This window comes from Bufo bufo, chromosome 4, assembly GCF_905171765.1.
Source record: "Bufo bufo chromosome 4, aBufBuf1.1, whole genome shotgun sequence".
Lineage (NCBI taxonomy): Eukaryota > Metazoa > Chordata > Amphibia > Anura > Bufonidae > Bufo > Bufo bufo.
In genome coordinates this window covers 455899047-455921879 of record NC_053392.1, presented here as the reverse complement: position 1 = coordinate 455921879, position 22833 = coordinate 455899047, and the positions used below count along the sequence as shown (strand labels likewise).

General features: G+C 43.3%; 1 protein-coding gene across 2 annotated transcripts in view; it reads right to left on the bottom strand.

Moving 5' to 3' along the window:
- Positions 1-22833, bottom strand: part of LYST (lysosomal trafficking regulator) — a 736927-nt gene that overhangs the window by 516078 nt on the left and 198016 nt on the right. The window contains exons 17-18 of one of the 2 annotated variants that reach the window (XM_040429442.1): positions 18553-18726; positions 2294-2443 (exon numbers count right to left, since the gene is read on the bottom strand). In XM_040429442.1, the coding sequence (XP_040285376.1) occupies positions 2294-2443; positions 18553-18726 (324 nt within the window). The remainder of the gene's footprint in view (positions 1-2293; positions 2444-18552; positions 18727-22833) is intronic. The other variant, XM_040429443.1, reaches the window with a different exon arrangement.

Below are 22833 nucleotides of genomic sequence, written 5' to 3'. Positions count from 1 at the left end.
CTGATTTAACATGCATTGTGATAAATTAATTTGGATCAAACTGAATTGTTTTGAAAAAAATCTGCAAAGCAACCAAATTGAATTTAAAAAAAAAATCTGCAAAGCGACCAAATTGAATTTAAAAAAAAAATCTATTAAAAAAAAATCTCAGAAAACCCCTTTAAGGTCTCTTTCACACAAGCGCTACAGATAGTGTCAGAATCTGATTAGGCAAAAACTGATAGTTTTGCATGCAAGTTTAATCAGCTTTTTTGTATCCAGATTGCATGGGTTTTTCAGGTGTGTAAAGTAAAACTGAAGAATAACAATCTACATCTCCTAGCAACGATCATTAAAAAACACATTGCATCCAGATGCCTTCTGTTTTTCACACAAGACCCATTCACTTCTATGAAGCCAGAGATGAGTAAAAAAAAAAACACACAATTTACAACATGCTGTGATTTTTACTGAACAATGAGATAATGCATGAAAACTGATGCTCATATCTCATATACATAAAAATGAGTTTTTGTCTGTCTATAGTAGTAGTAGTAGTAGTAGTGTCTGTCTGTCTAGACGTCTGTCTGTCTGGACGTTCTTTATGCGCGACCAAACAACTGGACCCATCTTCACCAAATTTGGCACACAGGTACATCAGATGTTCGGGAAGGTTTTAAACCGGGTCTCAGCTTTCTAGGACTTACCGTTCCTGAGATATTCCCAAAAAATGACCTTCGTTATCCAATAGAAGCCAGCAAGCCTTTCACTTAAATTCAAACTGCCATTTACAAGGTCACATGTCCCTTATTAGCCAATAGAAGCTCGCAGGTCCTACTCCAGGTTGCCATAACAACTGATCACAGGTTTTAGCAGTTCGCAGGTCCTTAAATATTCAGTCATATGACGTATGACGGCACAACTACACTGCTACATGCATGGGGGGGGGGAAGGGGCCACTATTAAACGGACGGGCGCTGTGGAGTTCACTATTAAAGTGGCAGGCACTGCGGAGGTCACTGTTAAAGAGGTAGGCACTGTGAAAGTCACTGTTATAGGGGCGGGTACTGTGGAGGTCTTTGTTAAAGGGATGGCCACTATAAAGGTCACTGTTAAAGGAGTGGTCAATGTTAAAGCGGCGGGCACTGTGGAAGTCACGGTTAAAGAGGCAGCCACTGTGGAGGTCAATGTTAAAGGGGCAGCCACTGTGGAGGTCACTGTTAAAGGGGCGGGCACTGAGGAGGTAACTGTTAAAGGGGTGGGTACTGTAGAGGTCACTGTTAAAGGGGCGGGTACTGTAGAGGTAACTGTTATGGGGGATACTGTCGATATTTTTTTATGACACACGGAAACATGAAATGAAATAGATTAAATATACCCGTGCAAAGCCGGGTCCTTCTGCTAGTACTGTATAAATACTCATTAAAATGAATGGGTCAGTATTTAGTCCAGATGCTATGCATTTGCAACACGCATTGATCATGTGAAAGAGCTTTAAGACTTATATTACTTAGTGACCTTCATAGTGAGAAAGCTGAGACAATGAGATCCCTATTCCAGTAGACATGGTGATTGGACACTACGACAATATACCGTAGTAGCTAAACCTATTAAGACTAAATTCTGACATTGCTTACAACGTAAAAATTCAAGGGGTTGTCTAGCTTTTACTAAGTGATGGCCCACCTCAAGACAGGCCATCAGTAGCTGATCGACAGGGGTCTGGCACCCTGCACCACTTCAAGTTGCCGGAAGTCAGTACTGGAACTACACATCTCTGAACTTTGTAGTAGGGGGAGCTCATTGCTACAGCGCTGCTCTAATTAAAATCACGAGTCATTTTAGTAACAAGCTCACTCCACTACAAGATTGATGATATTGTGTAGTCCTGGCAACAGAGCAACACCCAAACAGCTGATCTGTGAGGATGCAGGGTGCCTGACCCCTGTCGAAGATCAAGTGATAGCTTATCTTAATGATAGGCCATCACTTAGTAAAGGCTGGACAACCCCATTACTCATAACACATACAATATACAAATTTAATGACTCAAATAAGAAAAATTGTAAACTAGGACCTCAAGTTTCTTCAGATTCAATGGAAGATAACATGATCGTCAGGTCTAGAGAAGCCCAAGCATCTAAGAGACTAAATATAGAGGGACAAAACCCCCATAGACAACTCCAGAACATCTAACTGGAAAGTTGTTTTCATTAAGAATCAACATCTGCTAAAAACGCTGACACTGAAAAAACAAGCATTTCTTCAACAAAGCATAATAACATATTGCAATATTTAAAAGAAAAATTCATACCTCTGCTTTTGACCAAATTTTCCAGTCTAAGAGTAGGTGTTCTAATAGATCAACGTCTTGAATCACAGCAGTAGTTTCATAATTTAGGCAAACATTTTCACTCTCATTTGTACTGAGTAACCAATCACCAGTGCATCCTTTCATAATGGTCTGAAGTATAAACAGATAACAATTTACACAAAGACTCATTCTTTGAAAAACATCCATTGATATAAAAGTACATTGAAACAGAAAAAGAAATGTACAAACAAAAAAAAGTAAATCGCTGCAAGTGAAATTTGCCAAAGTAATAAAAAAAAAAATAGCGTTTAAAATTTTTTCAAAAGACCTAGAACTTATTTTTCCGTCTACAGTATGTAGCTGTATGAGGGCTTATTTTTTACAGGACAAGTTGTAGTTTTTAATGGTGTCATTTTGGGGTACACATATACCATTCTGATTAACTTTTATTAACTCTTTCTGGGAGGTAAAAAGCAATACTGCCACTGGGTTTTTACATTATACATTTTGTGGCATTCATTTTTCGGTATAAATAACAAGATCTTTATTCTCTGGGTCAGTACGATAACCACGATACAAAATAAATCTTTTTTTATTTCACATTTTATTACGATACTTTTGTGCAAAAAAACAGCCTTTTTTTAAAAAAACAAAAGGAAGAAAATCTTTTTGCATCGCCGCTTCCCAAAACCCAGCTTCTTTATTTTTATTTCTATAGAGTAGTGCGAGGGCTTGATTTTTGCGGGACAACTTGTAGTTTTCATTGGTATCATTTTGGGGTAAATTACGCTTTTTGATCGATTGTTAAGTTTTTTTTGGTGTTGATTAAGAAATTTGCAATTCTGCCCTTTTTTTTTTACAGCGTTCTCAATATAGGAAAATTTACATGATATTTGTGTAGTGTGGGACGTGGCAATACCAAACACGTGAGGGAGATTTTATTTTTTATCGGAACTTTTTTAAATTTAATAAATGTTGTTTTTTTCCCCCCACTTAATAGCCTCACAAGGGGACAATAACAGGCAATATTTGGATTGCTTTAAAAATAAAGTGCACTGCATTGCATTTTAATGTCAGTGCTATACTGACATTGACCACCAGTCTGCTGGAAAACTTGGGGCAAACTTGGGGCCAGCCATTACACACATCGGCACCCTACGATCGCATTTGCGGGGTGCCGATGGGAGACAGAGGAAAGCAACTCCCTCTGTCACAGCTTACATGCGGTAGGCATCATTGCCTATGGTATTTAAGGGGTTAAACATACCTGATTGGAACTCCTGCAGGTCCAGGCTGTTAGATCAGGAGTACATATCTCATGTGAGAACCAAGCCCCCACTCCCCGCTGCATGGGACCCAGCCTAAGGTCCCTTAGTGACCGCCATAAAAAGGCGTATTAAGGGGTTAACTAGAAATTTATTTAGAACACTATGGTACAAAGTAACACTTTAATGACCAATGCACCTTTTTAAGAGGCCTTATTCTACAGGCCTGTCTTATGTACATTATGACCAACAAGTTGTGTAATACCTTTTTTTACGCAGATTTTCCGTGCAGGAAAAAAAGGCAGCATAGTACAGAACCAGCAAAGGGTATGAGATTACACAAATCTCATGTACACTTTGCTGCTATTTTCTGTGCAGAAATTGAGCTACAGCGCAGATTTGATTTCCAAATCCGAAGCACGTCAATTATGTTTGTGGTTTTAGCTGCAGATTTCACTCATTTCCAATAAAGGGTGAGATCTACGACAAAACCGCATCTCCAACAAGATGGCGCCAAGATGCTGCACGTCGCACTCAGCAGTTCCCAATGCCTGATAACTTTATACCCTTATACTTTGATACCTTTTTTGCTTTTACCCCTGTTGCTTGCGCTTTTCAGCACAATGATACCTACTTCTTAACCTCCAAAGAGGTTGTGCATAGGACTGCAAGACCAGGGCCAAGGTTTATATGGCATAGAAGTTACTACAGCGGCTGCACTGCCTGGACTTGGCATCCGTGGATGGAGGTTCAAGGGCCTCTGATGGGAAGGTGTATGTGTGTCCTTGGGGGAGACATTGTAAGGTCTAGGAGAACTATTGGAGCAGTTTAAAGACTAGGGACGCTACAGAAGGGTACTAAAAAGTATGGGGGAACTATAAGGTCCGGGGACATTATAGGGGGAAATTTAACTAATGGGCATTAAATTGCTGGGGCATTATAACTAGTAGGGAATTATAGGGGAGAATATAACTACTGAGAGCATTATCAAGTGGACGTAATACTACTAGGAGCTCTATAAGGGTGCCTTATTAATACGAAAGGGAGCTATATAGATGCCTTATTACTATTGGGTGCACTATGGTGGGCATTATTATTTCACCTGATATAGGAGCACTGCTAATGTGCATATTATCACTTCTAATGCCTCCAATATCATCATTACTAGAGACACTCACTAATAAGGGCACTCTGGGACAGAATTATTATGATTGGTGGTACCTTCATATTACTATAGGGGGACTATAATTATGGCACTATTATTATTTATTAAAGCACCATTCATTCCATAACGCTGTACATATAAGAGGTATACATACATAATACAGACAATTTCACTAATCATAAACAAAACAAGGGGTTTCAGGTTTCTTTTGAAGTATTCCACTGTAGGTGAGAGTCTGATATGTAGGGGTAGCGAGTTCCAGAGTATGGGGGATGCGCGGGAGAAATCTTGGAGGCGATTGTGGGAAGAGGTGATAAGAGGAGAGAAGGAGGTCTTGTGAGGATCGGAGAGTGCATGTGGGGATGCATCGGGAAAGTAGCTCAGAGATGTAGGGAGGGAACAGGTTATGGACGGCCTTGTAAGTATTTGTTAGTACTTTAAAGTGAATTCGCTGGGCAATGGGGAGCCAGTGAAGGGATTGGCAGAGGAGAGAGGCAGAGGAGTAATAGGGTAAGAGGTGAATTAGTCGGGCAGCAGAGTTGAGGATAGATTGAAGGGGTGCGAGAGTGCTAGATGGAAGGCCACAGAGGAGAGTGTTGCAGTAGTCTAGGCGGGAGATGATGAGGGCATGTACAAGCATTTTCACAGATTCAAAGTTAAGGAAAGCGCGGATGCGGGAGATGTTTTTGAGTTGGAGGCGGAAGGTGGTGGAAAGGGCTTGGATGTGTGGTTGGAAGGAAAGGGCAGAATCCAAGGTCACTCCAAGGCGGCGGACTTGGTTGACCGGGGATAGTGTGCAGCCATTGATCGTGATAGATAGGTCTGTTGGGGGGGGGGGGGGGGGAGCAAGATAGGGGAAAGATGATGAAATTGGTTTTATCCATGTTAAGTTTTAGAAAGCGAAAGGCGAAGAGGGATGATATAGAAGATAGACATTGTGGGATTCTTGATAGTAAGGTGGTGATGTCTGGACCAGAGAGGTAAGATTTGTGTGTTGTCAGCATAAGAGTGATACTGAAAGCCATGGAACTCTATGAGCTGTCCCAGGCCAAAAGTGTAGATAGAGAAGAGCAGGGGTACTAGAACAGAGCCTTGCGGGACACCAACAGAGAGGGAATGAGACGAGGAGGTGGTGTGAGAGTGGGAGACGCTAAATGTCCGTTCTGTGAGGAATGATGTGATCCAGGAGAGGGCCAGGTCAGTGATGCCAAGAGATGAGAGAGTTTGCAACAGAAGGGAGTGGTCAACAGTGTTGAAGGCAGAGGACAGGTCAAAGAGAAGGAGGACAGAGTATTGTTTCTTGGTTTTGGCTGTTAGTAGGTCATTAGTGACTTTGGTAAGGGCAGTCTCAGTCGAGTGGTGGGGTCAGAAGCCAGATTGTAGGCGATCAAAGAGGGAGCAGGAGGAGAGGTGAGAGGACAGTTCTGAATGGACATGTTGTTCAAGTAGCTTTGAGGCACACAGAAGAAGTGATATGGGGCGATAACTAAACAAAGCAGATGGGTCAAGTGAAGGCTTTTTGAGGATGGGTGTAAGGGTAGCATGTTTAAAAGCAGAGGGGAAGACACCAGAGGTTAGTGATAGGTTGAAGAGATGAGTTAGGGCTGGGATAAGCACTGTGGTGAGGTTAGGGATGAGGTGGAATGGCATTGGGTCAAGTGCACAGGTGGTCAGATGAGATTTGGAGAGTAGAGTGGAGAGTTTTTCTTCTGTAATGGTGGAGAAGCAGGTTTTGGGAGATGAGGACCGAGCAGTTGTGTAGAGGGTCCGTGGGGACTCTGTACTGAAGCTTTCTCTGATGTTGACTATCTTCTGTTTAAAATATTTGATATCTGATTGAGACTATTTGTGACAACAATCCCATTGATATTTCAAGATTTCAAAGCTGTGAGTGGCCCACAATGAAAGAGTGTGGGGAAATATCCTTATAAAATATAACCTTTATATGATATACATTAAAATATACACCTGAAGATGCATCACAATACAAAACATATAGTCAAGGGGTTCTGGGTGGATACCCCACTGCTGGTAGAGAAAAAAGACAAAACTTAGCACTGATACGCATAGGTGAATGCTAACAGTGTAACCCAACCAACACAAGTATAACATGTATTGGGGTTCCAGGACGGATACCCCACTTCTGGTAGGACAAGAATATTAGATGTAACTGCTGCGCCGGTGTGGACACAGACAGTCTTACCTGACCGACCAGATGACTAGGATCAGCGTGGTAGGGGAGTCAGGCCTGACGGAAGGGAGTGTAGACAAGAAATACAGTCATGAGAGTATGGATACTGTGCCCTATATCACCCTATATACTTGGTAGGATTGGGGCCTGCTCCCATGCTGCCTGTCTACACAGAGCACTCGCCCTGAAAAGAGCGACCCCGTCCGGATACCTGTCCCTAGTTATGGACCTGAACCCTAGTCTAGTAAACAGACATATAAAAAACACAAAGCGACTACAGGCCTCCCGACGTGGCACGTTTCTGTCGTGTCGACTCCTCAGGGGGATAAAATGCATGTAGAGACAAAACGAAAAGTATACCGTCTATGACCGCAAGTAGCAGTCAAACATATGCTGCAGTTGGACGGTTACATGAAAGACTAGACCCAAGGTTCAGAGTCAAAGTCTAGGGGCAGGCATCCATGGTGCAGGATTGCCATGCTACAGAGGAATAAATGCTTCTCTGCTCCTTGGTGTGTAAGGATCTGGTGGTCCTCACTAAAGGTAGTATCCCTAATGTTAAGGGGGTTCATCAACCTATACCAGCCACACTGACACATACCTTCATGGTGTTTAAATAGATCCCCAGCGCGCCTCTTCCAGGGAGACCGCCCTGTCAGCATCGGCGTCGGCGTGTGACGTCACGCGCATGCGCCGTGACGCACCAGACGCCGACGCCGATACCACATGATTACGGCGACCAATCGGATCAGGAGGCGGAGGGAGAGAGCGGTTACCACGGAGAACATGTCAACACAAGGTAACCTCACAGTACGTCCCACGATGGAGGCGTCCGTGACAACGCTACAAAGCAAGATCGTAGCAAATTGAAACTGACATTTCTTGCAGATTCCCAGCAACAAGAACTAGATAGAAAGAGCTGGACACAATACCAGGTTGTTTTGGAAAATTATGAATTAGTAGTATGTCTCCTATATGTGCATCCCTTCCAGAGGAATAGGATGCCACCATAGGATTGAGCATTACTATTGTTGAGGAGTAAGCTTAACCAATATCTATATAAAGCACCCATAGTCCAGCCTTTCATTCAGGCCCAGGGGTGCAGATGTTTTAAGGTGGAATATCCATCGGGATTCTTGCTGAAGCAGACATTTGTCCCAGTTGCCCCCTCTCACAGGCGGTTTGACCACATCAAAACCGAGGAACTTCAGAGAGGCTCTACCATTGTGCACAGTATGGACGTGTTTAGAGATTGGGGTATCTCTTTTGTGTGAGATGTCCCCCAAGTGCTCCCCTATCCGCCTCCTGAATTCCCGTATCGTTTTGCCAACATATTCAATCCCACATTCACACTGGATCCGATATATGACCCCTCTGGATTTACAGTTAATGAAATGCGGGATTGAATATGTCTTGCCTGTAACATTGCTCACAAATGACTTGCTAACCTGTATGCGTTTGCACGCTATACAATTTCCACATCTATAACAACCCACAGTTCTGCATCGCAACCAGGTGGTCTTGGTGCGATCGGGTGCATAGTGACTATGCACTAGCTTATCACGTATGTTCGGCCCCCTACGATAGGTTATTTGTGGTTGGTCACCTAACACGTCTTTTAAGTCAGGGTCCATTTTGAGGACTTGCCAATGGCGCCCCAAAATCTGCCTGACTTGTTTAGACCCCCTATCGAAATTGGTGATGATTCTCATGACCTTAGTGGGCGGAGTGGATAGTTGATTGGAAGTGAGCAGTGAGCATCTTGGTCGGGACAGGGCTTTCTGGAATGCCGATCTCAACACAAAGTCGGGGTATCCCCTGGACAAAAATCTCATCCTCAGATCAGCTGCTTGGCGAATAAAATCATGCTTGTCTGAGCAGTTGCGTCTCAGACGGAAGTACTGACCTCTAGGAATTCCACTCCTGAGTGGGAGAGGATGGTTACTCTCCCACCTCAGGAGGGAATTCGTAGAGGTGGCCTTCCTATAGATCGACGTGTCCAGTTCACCCTTCGCGTTCCTGGAGATTTTAATATCCAGGAATGGCAAGGTCGTGGGGTGCGACTCACAAGTGAAGTGCATGCCAATATTGTTCTGATTGAGATGCTGGACGAAGGCTTCAAAGGTCCCCTGATCTCCATTCCAGAGTATGAAGATGTCATCGATGTATCGCGCCCACAAGCCAATTTCATAAGCGTCAAGAGCCTCGTCTTCCTTAAAAACGATGGTCTCCTCCCACCAGCCCAGGAATAGATTAGCGTACGATGGGGCGCAGGGCCTCCCCATCGCAGTACCCCTGAGCTGGTGGTAGGTCCTCCCATCAAAGGCGAAGAAATTACGTGTTAACGTAAACTCAAGAAGACGCAGGACAAATTGGCTGTGGGCGCGATACTGACATCCCCGTGACCGAAGGAAATGTTCTACTGCCCTAAGGCCCAAATTATGTGGTATCGAGGAATAAAGGGCCTCAACGTCAATACTAGAAAGGAGACAGGTCTCCTCCAATGTCAGACCCTCCAAACGCTTAAGGAGGTCGGTGGTATCTCTGACATGGGAGGGGAGAGCCGTAACAAACGGTGCCAATATCCGGTCGATGTAAATACCCAGATTCTGGTTGAGATTGTCCCCCCCCGAAACAATGGGTCTCCCCTTCAGAGGACTAACCCCCTTATGCACTTTGGGGAGACTGTAAAATGTAGATTTACGGGGATGCAGGGGAAAGAGAAAAGCAAATTCCTCAGCATTAATGATATTGGTAGCTTTCGCTTCATCCAAAATAATTTTAAGTTCACGCCTATATCCCTCGGTGGGGTCATTATACAGAACTTCATACGTCCCTGTGTCTGATAGTATATTCCTACACATATTCTCATATTGCGCCGCGTCCATGACCACGACATTCCCCCCCTTGTCAGCGGGTTTGATGACTATGTGGTGGTCATCAGCTAATGAAGAAATAGCAGTGGTCACGGACTCGGCGCAGTTGGAATGATGCGTGGACACTCTGAGGTCCTCTAGATCCCTGGTGACCATGTTTAGGAATACATCTATACATGACACTTCGTTCGCAGTGGGTGGCATCTTGGTACTTTTCACTTTTAGATTAGTAAATGGACCGTTACCCTTGGTAGTGTCCTCATTGGAGTTCAAGGACTGTAGTAGTTGTACATCCTTAAGTAAGTCAGTAGGAATCCCCAATTCAAGACATTGGCGACGGTCCATTAATCTAAAGTGTTTATGCCACCTTAACTTGCGAATAAACAAATTAATATCTTTGACAGATGCAAATCTGTCAAATTTTGGGGTGGGTACAAACGTCAGGCCTAGTTCTAGGGCTTTAGTCTCATCGATACTGAGGACACGTGATGAAAGGTTTAAGACTTGTGGTCCCAAAACTAATTCGGAGGTTTCTGTGTGCGACTGCGTAGCGGATATTCCATAGTTTGATTGAACTGGCCTAAAAAACGGTTATCCTGGCCTCTGTATGAGCCACGACCTTTACCCTTCCTGTACCTGCCCCTATTGGGGTGTTGACTCACTTTAGGGCGCCATTGGCAAGTCCTCAAAATGGACCCTGACTTAAAAGACGTGTTAGGTGACCAACCACAAATAACCTATCGTAGGGGGCCGAACATACGTGATAAGCTAGTGCATAGTCACTATGCACCCGATCGCACCAAGACCACCTGGTTGCGATGCAGAACTGTGGGTTGTTATAGATGTGGAAATTGTATAGCGTGCAAACGCATACAGGTTAGCAAGTCATTTGTGAGCAATGTTACAGGCAAGACATATTCAATCCCGCATTTCATTAACTGTAAATCCAGAGGGGTCATATATCGGATCCAGTGTGAATGTGGGATTGAATATGTTGGCAAAACGATACGGGAATTCAGGAGGCGGATAGGGGAGCACTTGGGGGACATCTCACACAAAAGAGATACCCCAATCTCTAAACACGTCCATACTGTGCACAATGGTAGAGCCTCTCTGAAGTTCCTCGGTTTTGATGTGGTCAAACCGCCTGTGAGAGGGGGCAACTGGGACAAATGTCTGCTTCAGCAAGAATCCCGATGGATATTCCACCTTAAAACATCTGCACCCCTGGGCCTGAATGAAAGGCTGGACTATGGGTGCTTTATATAGATATTGGTTAAGCTTACTCCTCAACAATAGTAATGCTCAATCCTATGGTGGCATCCTATTCCTCTGGAAGGGATGCACATATAGGAGACATACTACTAATTCATAATTTTCCAAAACAACCTGGTATTGTGTCCAGCTCTTTCTATCTAGTTCTTGTTGCTGGGAATCTGCAAGAAATGTCAGTTTCAATTTGCTACGATCTTGCTTTGTAGCGTTGTCACGGACGCCTCCATCGTGGGACGTACTGTGAGGTTACCTTGTGTTGACATGTTCTCCGTGGTAACCGCTCTCTCCCTCCGCCTCCTGATCCGATTGGTCGCCGTAATCATGTGGTATCGGCGTCGGCGTCTGGTGCGTCACGGCGCATGCGCGTGACGTCACACGCCGACGCCGATGCTGACAGGGCGGTCTCCCTGGAAGAGGCGCGCTGGGGATCTATTTAAACACCATGAAGGTATGTGTCAGTGTGGCTGGTATAGGTTGATGAACCCCCTTAACATTAGGGATACTACCTTTAGTGAGGACCACCAGATCCTTACACACCAAGGAGCAGAGAAGCATTTATTCCTCTGTAGCATGGCAATCCTGCACCATGGATGCCTGCCCCTAGACTTTGACTCTGAACCTTGGGTCTAGTCTTTCATGTAACCGTCCAACTGCAGCATATGTTTGACTGCTACTTGCGGTCATAGACGGTATACTTTTCGTTTTGTCTCTACATGCATTTTATCCCCCTGAGGAGTCGACACGACAGAAACGTGCCACGTCGGGAGGCCTGTAGTCGCTTTGTGTTTTTTATATGTCTGTTTACTAGACTAGGGTTCAGGTCCATAACTAGGGACAGGTATCCGGACGGGGTCGCTCTTTTCAGGGCGAGTGATCTGTGTAGACAGGCAGCATGGGAGCAGGCCCCAATCCTACCAAGTATATAGGGTGATATAGGGCACAGTATCCATACTCTCATGACTGTATTTCTTGTCTACACTCCCTTCCGTCAGGCCTGACTCCCCTACCACGCTGATCCTAGTCATCTGGTCGGTCAGGTAAGACTGTCTGTGTCCACACCGGCGCAGCAGTTACATCTAATATTCTTGTCCTACCAGAAGTGGGGTATCCGTCCTGGAACCCCAATACATGTTATACTTGTGTTGGTTGGGTTACACTGTTAGCATTCACCTATGCGTATCAGTGCTAAGTTTTGTCTTTTTTCTCTACCAGCAGTGGGGTATCCACCCAGAACCCCTTGACTATATGTTTTGTATTGTGATGCATCTTCAGGTGTATATTTTAATGTATATCATATGAAGGTTATATTTTATAAGTTTAAAATATTTGGCAAAGTCCTCAGCTAAGATGAGAGGAGAGGGTGGGGGCGCTGGGGGAAGGAGAAGGGAGTTAAAAGTGTTAAAAAGTTGTTTAGGGCTGTGAGCCAGGGAAGATGTGAGAGATGAGAAGTAGGACTGTTTTGCATCAGTGAGTGAGGATTTGAATATGAGGAGGGATTGCTTGTATGCGGTGAAATGATCTTTAGAATGGGTTTACTTCCATCGCCGCTCAGCAGCCCTGGAAGCTTGTCTGAGTTTCTTGGTCAGGTTGGTGTGCCAGGGTTGTCTGTTAATTTTTCGGGTTTTGTTGTGTGTGAGGGGGGGGGGGGGGGGGCAACAGTGTCCAGAGCTGTACTTATTGTGGTGTTATAAAGGATGGTGGCAGCATCTGGGCCTTGGAGGGAACAGATGGTAGAGAGTGGGAGAAGAGAGTCAGAAAGCAAGCAAAAGTTGAGATGTTTAAGGTTCCTGCGGGGGTGTGCTAGTGTGTGGACAGGGGGAGCTGCAGAAGAGAGCAATGAGGAGAAGGTGAGTAGGTTGTGGTCGGATAGGGGGAGAGGCGAATTAGAAAGCTTAGATAGGGAGCAGAGGCGGGTAAAGATAAGATCCAGAGTGTGACCATCTCTGTAGGTGGGAGCTGAAGACCACTGTGATAGGCCAAAGGAGGAAGAGAGTGACAGGAGTTTAGAGGCGGCCGAATGGAAGGTGTCAATAGGGATGTTAAAGTCACCCATGATGATCGTGGGGGTGTCGGCAGAAAAAGTGTAGTAGCCAGGTGTTAAAGTGGTCAAGAAAGATCGTGGCTGGGCCTGGGGGGCAGTGAATGACAGCTACTTGAAGGTTGGAGGGAGAGTAGATGCGAACAGAGTGTACTTCAAATGAGGCGTAATGGGGGGTGGCAGTGGAGTTGGGCTGTAGGAGCAGGTGTCTGATAGGAGAAGACCAACTCCTTCACCATGTTTGCAGCCGGGGCTGGAGATGTGAGTGAATTGAAATCCACTATATGAGAGTGCAGCAGGGGAGGAGGTGTCAGAGGGTGTCAGCCATGTTTCTGTGAGACCCAGAAATGAAAGTTTTTTTTAAGATAAAAAGTTCATGAATGTAGGACAGTTTGTTACAGACAGAGCATGAGTTCCATAATGCTCCTGCAAGAGGAACCAAAGGAGCAGGGGTCAGAGGAATGGTTATTAGGTTTAAGGGGTTTTAGAAATTTGTAGAAGGAGATTTGTAGTGGGACATGGAGGTGATAGTGGGGATTTGCTGAGGGGGGGCTGGATTTGGAGAGTTATCACCAGCAATAAGAATAAGCAGAGAACGTGTTAATAGGTGAGAATAAGAGAGGGCATGAGGTATTTGTGTGTGTTTGGGAAGCTAGTGGGAGAAAAATAATTTCTGCAGTATAGTAATTGGGGGCATTGGGGAGCACAGCATTGGAATAGCAGCAGAATGACACTGTTGTGGCATCAGAGCCAGAGAGATAAGAAAATTGAGTAACCCAAGACGTCTGTGTGTCAAACTCTGCAGAGACAAGACGTGGCTGAAAGAAGTTGTCTGGGCCGAATGTAAAAGATGATCAATAATGAACGAGAACATCTACATCAGAGAAGACATCAACTGTGAGGCACTGAATGTAATAGGTATGTGGTGCTGTCCAGTCTTGTATGTTTGGTAGTGTTCACGCAGCAAGGAAAATATGCCTTCAGTGTTACAGTGTGAGGGAGCAGGGCAACTTAGAGAATTGGGCCATATGCATTGGGGCTTGTAGATGTGGATCTTTTGAACTGACACGGAAACAAACAACGTTCGTGTGCATGCAGCCTAAGAGTGATTTCACAACACAGATAAATATACCAGCACTGGACACATTAATTAGGGCTGTCACTTTGGATATCGATACTCTAAAGGCCCCTTGCAGACGAGCATGTGCGGATTAGGTCCGGATGCGTTACGAATGTGTTCAGTGAAAAATAAGCAATTTCGCAAACAAAGTCCTTCCGTTTTTTCTGCAATCGGATTCAGTTTTTATCGCTCGGGTGCAATGCGTTTTAACACCTTCCAGACACACGGCGTACTATTACGTCATGGAAGCCACTGAGTTCCCGCAATTTGACGTAATAGTACGTAATGGTGATGGGGTAGGCACCGGAGCGGTGCATGCGCGATCACTGCAGGGGCCCGGCAGTCCTTCGAACTATAGTGAGTTAAGTTGCTTGTGCTTTAATAAGCGATCCCACGCTCTGGGCCCCTGCGGCGGACCGCCGAAGACCCCTTTTTTGCCGTTGACTTTGACAGGGAAAATTTTCAAATCGCTCCCACTCGCACAGTTTTGAAGCTACACTCCGCAAACTCGGACCACATATTGTTGGTGTCAACCCAAATAAAAAGGGTCAATTTTGAGGGGACACCCAAAGTGTCCGGAGCTAGCAACGGCCAATGAAAATTTAGCTATTTTCTATGCGCTACTCCTCCCACAGTTTTGAGAGTACAATTTCCAAACTTTGCACACTTGTTCGGCACATACCCGAATAGGTTGCTTGTGCTTTGTTAACCGATCCCACCCTCCAGGCCCCTGGGGCGGCCCCCCGGAAGACCCCACTTTTTGTCATAGACTTTCTTTGGAAAATTGTAAACTTTTGCCACTCGTACAGCTTTGAAGTTAAACTCACCAAGCTTGGGTCACTTAGTCATGGGGTCAACCTGAAATGGACATCCCGCAAAAAAAGAGCCCCTACATAGGAAAATCTCTCAAAAAATAAAAAAACTATAGCTCTCAGAACATGGACACATTAAAACATAATTTTTTGGTTTAAAAAATGCTATTATTGTGTAAAACTTTAATAAATGAGAAAAAGTATACATATTAGGTATCGCCACGTCCGTAACAATCTGCTCTATAAAAATGTCACTTGACCAAACCCCTCAGGTGAACGCTGTAAAAATAAATAGAAACTGTGCTAAAACAACCAATTTTTTGGTCACCTTGCCCCATAAAGTGTTATAATGAATGATAAAAAAATCATATGTACCCAAAAATAGTACTAATAAAACTGGCACCTTATCCCCTAGTTTCCAAAATGGGGTCACTTCTTGGGAGTTTCTACTGTAAGGGTGCATCAGGGGGCTTCAAATGGGACATGGCATCTAAAAACCATGTGGAGTTCCTTTTCTTCTGCGCCCTGCCGTGTGCCCATACAGCAGTTTATGACCACGTGGGGTGTTTCTGTAAACCGCAGAATCTGGGTAATAAATATTGAGTTTTGTTTGGCTGTTAACCATCGATGTGTTAAAGAAAAAAATTGATTAAAATGGAAAATCTGCCAAAAAAGTGAAATTTAAAAATTTGATCTCCATTTTCCTTTAATTCTTGTGGAACGCCTAAAGGGTTAACAAAGTTTGTAAAATCGGTTTTGAATACCTTGAGGGGTGTAGTTTCTACAATGGGGTCATTTATGGGGGTATCCACTATGTAGGCCCCACAAAGTGACTTCAGACCTGAACTGGTCCTTAAAAAGTGGGTTTTGGCAATTTTCTTAAAAATTTGAAGAATTGCTAATAAACTTCTAAGCCTTCTAACGTCCTAAAAAAATAAAATTACATTTCCAAAATGATGCCAACATAAAGTAGACATATGGGGAATGTTAAATAATAAATATTTTATGAGGTATCACTTTCTGTTTTAAAAGCAGAGAAATTGAAATTTAGAAAATTGCGAATTTTTCAAATTTTTGGGTAAATTTGGGATTTTTTCATAAATAAAGGTGAAATATTTTGACTCAAATTTATGACTATCATGAAGTACAATGTGTCACGAGAAAACAATCTCTGAATGACTTGGATAAATAAAGGCGTTCCAAAGTTATTACCACATAAAGTGAGATATGTCAGTTTTGCTAAATTTGGCCTGGTCAGGAAGGGGGCAAATGGCCCAGATGGCAGGTGGTTAATATGTGTATGAAGGGGGGGGGGCATAGAAGGTGGGTACAGAAAGCACACTTGGGGACACAGGGGAGGCAGAGCATTAAATTATTGCAGGCTCTGATCTCCACAGACAAGATCTGTGGACATTAGAGCCTGCAAACAGCATACATAATTTGTTTAGGATTCAGCAATATGACAGACAAAATAGAAAAATACCATGTTAGTCCTTGTTCACATATATGTTGTGCTTTCTGTTCTTTTAATCAGTCAGAACAGAAAAACTGAAAAAGCATCTATTTTATGCCCCATTTGTTTGAAAGTGTGCTTTAGAGCATCTGTTATGGTCAGTTAGTGTAAATTCCATTGTGTACACACTATTTATGGCGGTAGAAAAGATAAGCTTAACGCAGATGTGCAAGGCCCCAAATGATAAAGTGCTTCAATTAGGTCTCTAAGCACAATTCCCATTAAATACTGTGGAAAAAGTAATCTGGGTCTAAATGTGCAAAAAGTAACTTTGAATTAATTGTCAGTTTCAAATGAGTTTATTCAGTCCGTATTTCCCAAACGCTGGTCATGTGTCAAACTCATGAATAAACAGTTATGATGTAGCTGTATGAAAAAAAAATAACTGAGGAAGAACACAGAAGGGGGGATTGCTAGGGGAAAATGGGGGTAGGGGGGCCCAAGTTGGGAAAACATCCTATAACACACTAAATACGCCCCTGCCTCTAACTCTGTGGAATGGCAATTTCTGTTAGGCTGTTCAGGAAATTAGAGTTTGGTCCAGACTTTCAACAATGGGTGCAAATGTTGTAAGCTACCTTTAAGAGTAGACTCTTGATATACGGGGAATCAAAAGTAATCTGCTACCCCCCCCCCCCCCCCCCCCCCCCCCCCGAGTCCTACTTGAATAATGACTCCAGATCACTATATGTCCATACTGACCACTCTTCCCCTGCTGTGTGCCTGCAAATAGGTGCGGGAATACATTAAAATAACTCATCGACATATGCACATAATGGAGATGACTCAAGGATGAGTCCTCTCAGTCTATTTCAGTGCTGATTTGCAGACACAGAGCATGGGAACACAGGTAAGCATGTACATACAACTTACAGATCAGCTATTCGTGTAGTACTGCACTTAAAAGGACTTTGAGGAGGTAATAGATTCTATTTAAAAGATTCAATTAGAAAGCCGACAGGGCTGTCCCCTTTCCGCATTCCTGTTTGGTTTAGGTATTGAGGGACCTGTGATCACAATAAGGCAGGAAATCCAATATTACTGGATGTGCATGGGGGATAGAGAAGACATTATCAAACTCTAAGCAAATAACATGATTCCCTTCAAGTGACAATCCTTTATTACTTTAGGACATGGGTCAGAAACATTTGGCAGTCCAACTGTTGTGAAACTACGATTTCCATCATGCTACATTCATTTCTATGGGAGTCATGAGAAAAGCAGAGCAAGTGTGCATGCTGGGAGTTGTATTTTCACAACACCTGGAGTGCCGAAGGTTGCCTACCCCTTTTCTAGGACATGCCATTTAAGTGTGCCTACTTGGGGAATGCATAACCACATCAACCAAGTGGAGAATAGTGTAGAGTTCTGGCATACGACACAGACTTTCCTAGTGTACATTTTTAAGGCCTTGATAATAGACTTTCTATCAGCACTATTGTCTGGATATTTGTTTATTGGGTCTTCCGGAAGCACAAAGGGGGAAATTTATCAAACTGGTGTAAAGCGTAGAAAATGGTAAATGAAACTAGCCTGCAAACCTGTCCCCACCCACAATTTTAGACCCGGTGTGAGCAGGAGCAAAGTCGCAGATAGCAGCACAACTAACTGTGGTATAGATGGTATGGTCTGCCTGTATGTTACTGTTTTAGCATTATGTAAACAAATAATGGATTATCACATGTTTGGTTGTGTTACAGGATTTGCTTGAACAAATGTTCATCTTGCATGTTAATTACATGTACTACATTTTGAATTGCACAATGTAATAAATAATTTGTACTGTTTACATAATACAAACAAGTAAAAAAAAGGTAGAAACCCTGTTTACAAATTCTAAGATACATGTACTATATTAAATGTAAACACTAATAACATAAAGATTAAGTACTGCATATAGTAAACATCTTGCATATACAATAGTTGAATGGTCTAGTCACAAAGGCTCCTTTAATCACTAAGGAGTTTAAGAGGAAGCCCCAAAACAGTTGTCTTCATACATACCTTTAGCATATGAAATCCCATAATACATTTCGGTTGAATTAAAACTTTGTGTATCATTGGATATATATCACAGTTTTCACTTTCCTGTATTCTGTGCTGGTTATATTTTATTAAAGACAATATAATCTGTAATCCTGATGATTGTGCTTTTTCACAACTACTGATCTCCACAATCTGAAACAAACATTATTTATGTTTAAAATATTATATCACTTAAACAACATAAAATACTGTGCAAAAATATTTATTCCTTAAAAATGCTAGCAAATATACAATTCATTAATAACACAACAATTTCTTAAAGTGTGTGTAGGAGGAGGGCAAGAGCTTCTAAACTTCAAGAGGGGGTCACATGTCAATCATTGGCCTCAGTGGAGACATGTCCCTAAACTGCATGCCACTAATGGGTCACGACATTGCATTGGCCAATGACTAGAATCAGTGCTCTACAGGCCAAATTGCAAACTGACTTAAAAGCAGGAACAACTCTTTAAAGGGCTTCTGTCACCCACTAAACTGTTTTTTTTTTGTGTGTACCTTTAATCCCTATACTGCGATTTATCCATACATAATGTGATTAATCATTTTGGTTCAGTAGATTCTGCTAAAAACGTACTTTTATAATATGTAAATTACCTGTCTACCAGCAAGTAGGGCCGCTACTTGCGGGTAGCAGCCGCATCCTCCTATCATAATGACGCCCCCTCCGCATGTTGATTGACAGGGCCAGCGAACGGGATCTTTCTCTGCTGGCCCTGTTTGCATTCAAAATGAATTAACAATTTTACATCCCACGACAAACTATCATATCACATAATGATGCATACTGTTCTCAACAACAGCTTATATTTGTTAATCACTAATAGAGCCATCGCCCCAATCCCTCATCTGTAATGAATGTGACTAGTCAATCAATTACTAATGCGCCAAATGATCAGCAACCTTGGGCGCTCCAGCTGTTATGAAAATACAACGCCAAGCATGCACATTTACTTGGCTGATTTTGTAACTCCCATAGAAGTGAAAGGAGGATTCTTGGAGTAGTAGTTTCAGAACAGCTGGAGAGCCAGAGGTTGCTAATCCCTGGACTAGCCAATCACAACTTCAATAGGTAAGAAGGCAAAAAATAACAATATAACAACAGAATAACGACTGGACACATCACCAAGAGCCCAATCGCAAAGTCCCTTGGCAGCCAGGGGAGCATCAATTATTGGGCAATGTGAGGTGGTGGCCTCAGGAGGGGCTGTGCTGGGACAGAAGGGGGAAAGAATTTAGCCTCTAGTCCTGCAGACATCTTTGTGACTGTGTATTTGGGATTATTATAAATCATGGCTTTACTGTGCTTTTTCACACAATTTGCAGCAAAAAAATGCAACAAAACCACAACAAAACCGTGATGTACGATGACTACTAGGCATAGATTAACATACCAAAGTAAGAAGGACCTTTAAAATACAGTAATGGTAGGCTAAAGGACCTTTCATAATGTCATCATTTAACATTCTCGCAGGTCCTTTAGCCTGCAAAAGAGGACAGGGGAGAAGCAGAAGAACTGAGAACCTGTAAGTAATTGTGTGTGTTTGTTTATTCTGTATAAAGGAGATAGCACCAGTATCCTAAATATCTATATTATGAGTAATATAAAACCAAAGAAGTAATAACACCACTCAAGGGATGCCAGGTGCAAAAATACTTGTAAAATTCCGGACAAGCAGCATACAAGAATAGATAACAAGGCAGCACTCCGGTCTTTAGTAAAAAAGGTGGATTTTTATTAAGCCCAATGCAACGTTTCAGCTCATCTCTATGGAGCCTTTGTCAAGCAGAGCACTGCTTGACAAAGGCTCCGTAGAGATGAGCTGAAACGTTTAATTGGGCTTAATAAAAATCCACCTTGTTATCTATTCTTGAGATATATATATATATATATATATATATATATATATATATATATATACACACATACATACATACACTGCTCAAAAAAATAAAGGGAACACAAAAATAACACATCCTAGATCTGAATTAAATATTCTTCTTAAATACTTTGTTCTTTACAAATTTTTCAACCCATGGAGGTCTGGATTTGGAGTCACACTCAAAATTAAAGTGGAAAAACACACTACAGGCTGAACCAACTTTGATGTAATGTCCTTAAAACAAGTCAAAATGAGGCTCAGTAGTGTGTGTGGCCTCCACGTGCCTGTATGACCTCACTACAACGCCTGTGCATGCTCCTAATGAGGTGGCGGACGGTCTCCTGAGGGATCTCCTCCCAGACCTGGACTAAAGCATCTGCCAACTCCTGGACAGTCTGTGGTGCAACGTGACGTTGGTGGATAGAGCGAGACATGATGTCCCAGATGTGCTCAATTGGATTCAGGTCTGGGGAACGGGCGGGCCAGTGCATAGCATCAATGCCTTCGTCTTGCAGGAACTGCTGACACACTCCAGCCACATGAGGTCTAGCATTGTCTTGCATTAGGAGGAACCCAGGGCCAACCGCACCAGCATATGGTCTCACAAGGGGTCTGAGGATCTCATCTCGGTACCTAATCGCACTCAGGCTACCTCTGGCGAGCACATGGAGGGCTGTGCGGCCCTCCAAAGAAATGCCACCCCACACCATTACTGACCCAATGCCAAACCGGTCATGCTGGAGGATGTTGCAGGCAGCAGAACGTTCTCCACGGCGTCTCCAGACTGTCACGTCTGTCACATGTGCTCAGTGTGAACCTGCTTTCATCTGTGAAAAGCACAGGGCGCCAGTGGCGAATTTGCCAATCTTTGTGTTCTCTGGCAAATGCCAAACGTCCTGCACGGTGTTGAGCTGTAAGCACAACCCCCACCTGTGGACGTCGGGCCCTCATATCACCCTCATGGAGTCTGTTTCTGACCGTTTGAGCAGACACATGCACATTTGTGGCCTGCTGGAGGTCATTTTGCAGGGCTCTGGCAGTGCTCCTACTGTTCCTCCTTGCACAAAGGCGGAGGTAGCGGTCCTGCTGCTGGGTTGTTGCCCTCCTACGGCCTCCTCCACGTCTCCTGATGTACTGGCCTTTCTCCTGGTAGCGCCTCCATGCTCTGGACACTATGCTCACAGACACAGCAAACCTTGCCACAGCTCGCATTGATGTGCCATCCTGGATAAGCTGCACTACCTGAGCCACTTGTGTGGGTTGTAGACTCCGTCTCATGCTACCACTAGAGTGAAAGCACCGCCAGCATTCAAAAGTGACCAAAACATCAGCCAGGAAGCATAGGAACTGAGAAGTGGTCTGTGGTCACCACCTGCAGAACCACTCCTTTATTGGGGGTGTCTTGCTAATTGCCTATAATTTCCACCTGTTGTCTATCCCATTTGCACAACAGCATGTGAAATTGATTATCACTCAGTGTTGCTTCCTAAGTGGACAGTCTGATTTCACAGAAGTGTGATTGACTTGGAGTTACATTGTGTTGTTTAAGTGTTCCCTTTATTTTTTTGAGCAGTGTATATATACATATAAAAGAAGCACACTACTATTAGTACTATCCCGATATTTAGGATACCAATACTGAGATAATGATACAGATACTATACTTGTAATTTTGATATATACATTACTCACAAAAAGTTAGGGATATTTGGCATTCAGGTGTAATTTATGGAAATCGTAAGATGTTCATGTTACAGTGATATATCAAAAGTAAATCATTTAAGTAGAAGCATGCAATGGTGATTTCCTCATCTCAAACAATTTATTGAAACAAAAGCCAACAACAATGGTGAATATAACCCCACAAAAAATTGCAATGTCTCAATAACTTGTCATGTGGCCTTGAGCATCAATTACAGCTTGTCAATGTTGTTCGCATGTCAACAAGGTCTGCTGAGGCATGGCATCCCACTCTTCTTGAATGTCGGCCCTCAGGTTATTGAGTTTCTGGGGTACAGAGTTACGAGCCTCTACACTGCGACTCAGCTGATCTTCAGCTGATTTCCAAAAGGATTTAGGTCTGGTAAAGTGTAAGCCATTCCATTTGAATACACCAGTCTCCAGCAGCAGCTCCCTAATGATGCAACCTAGATGAGCTGGCGTATTGTCAACCATTAAGATGAAATTAGACCTGTGTTGTTCAAGCAAAGGCACAATGACTGGGTTAATAATGTTATTCAAGTTGTATGGGCTTGTCACTGTACCATTCACAAAGTGTATTGACTAGATACACCTGCCCACACTAAAAACCACCAAAGGCTCGTCTGGTGACAACAGTGGCTGATGCATAGCATTCACC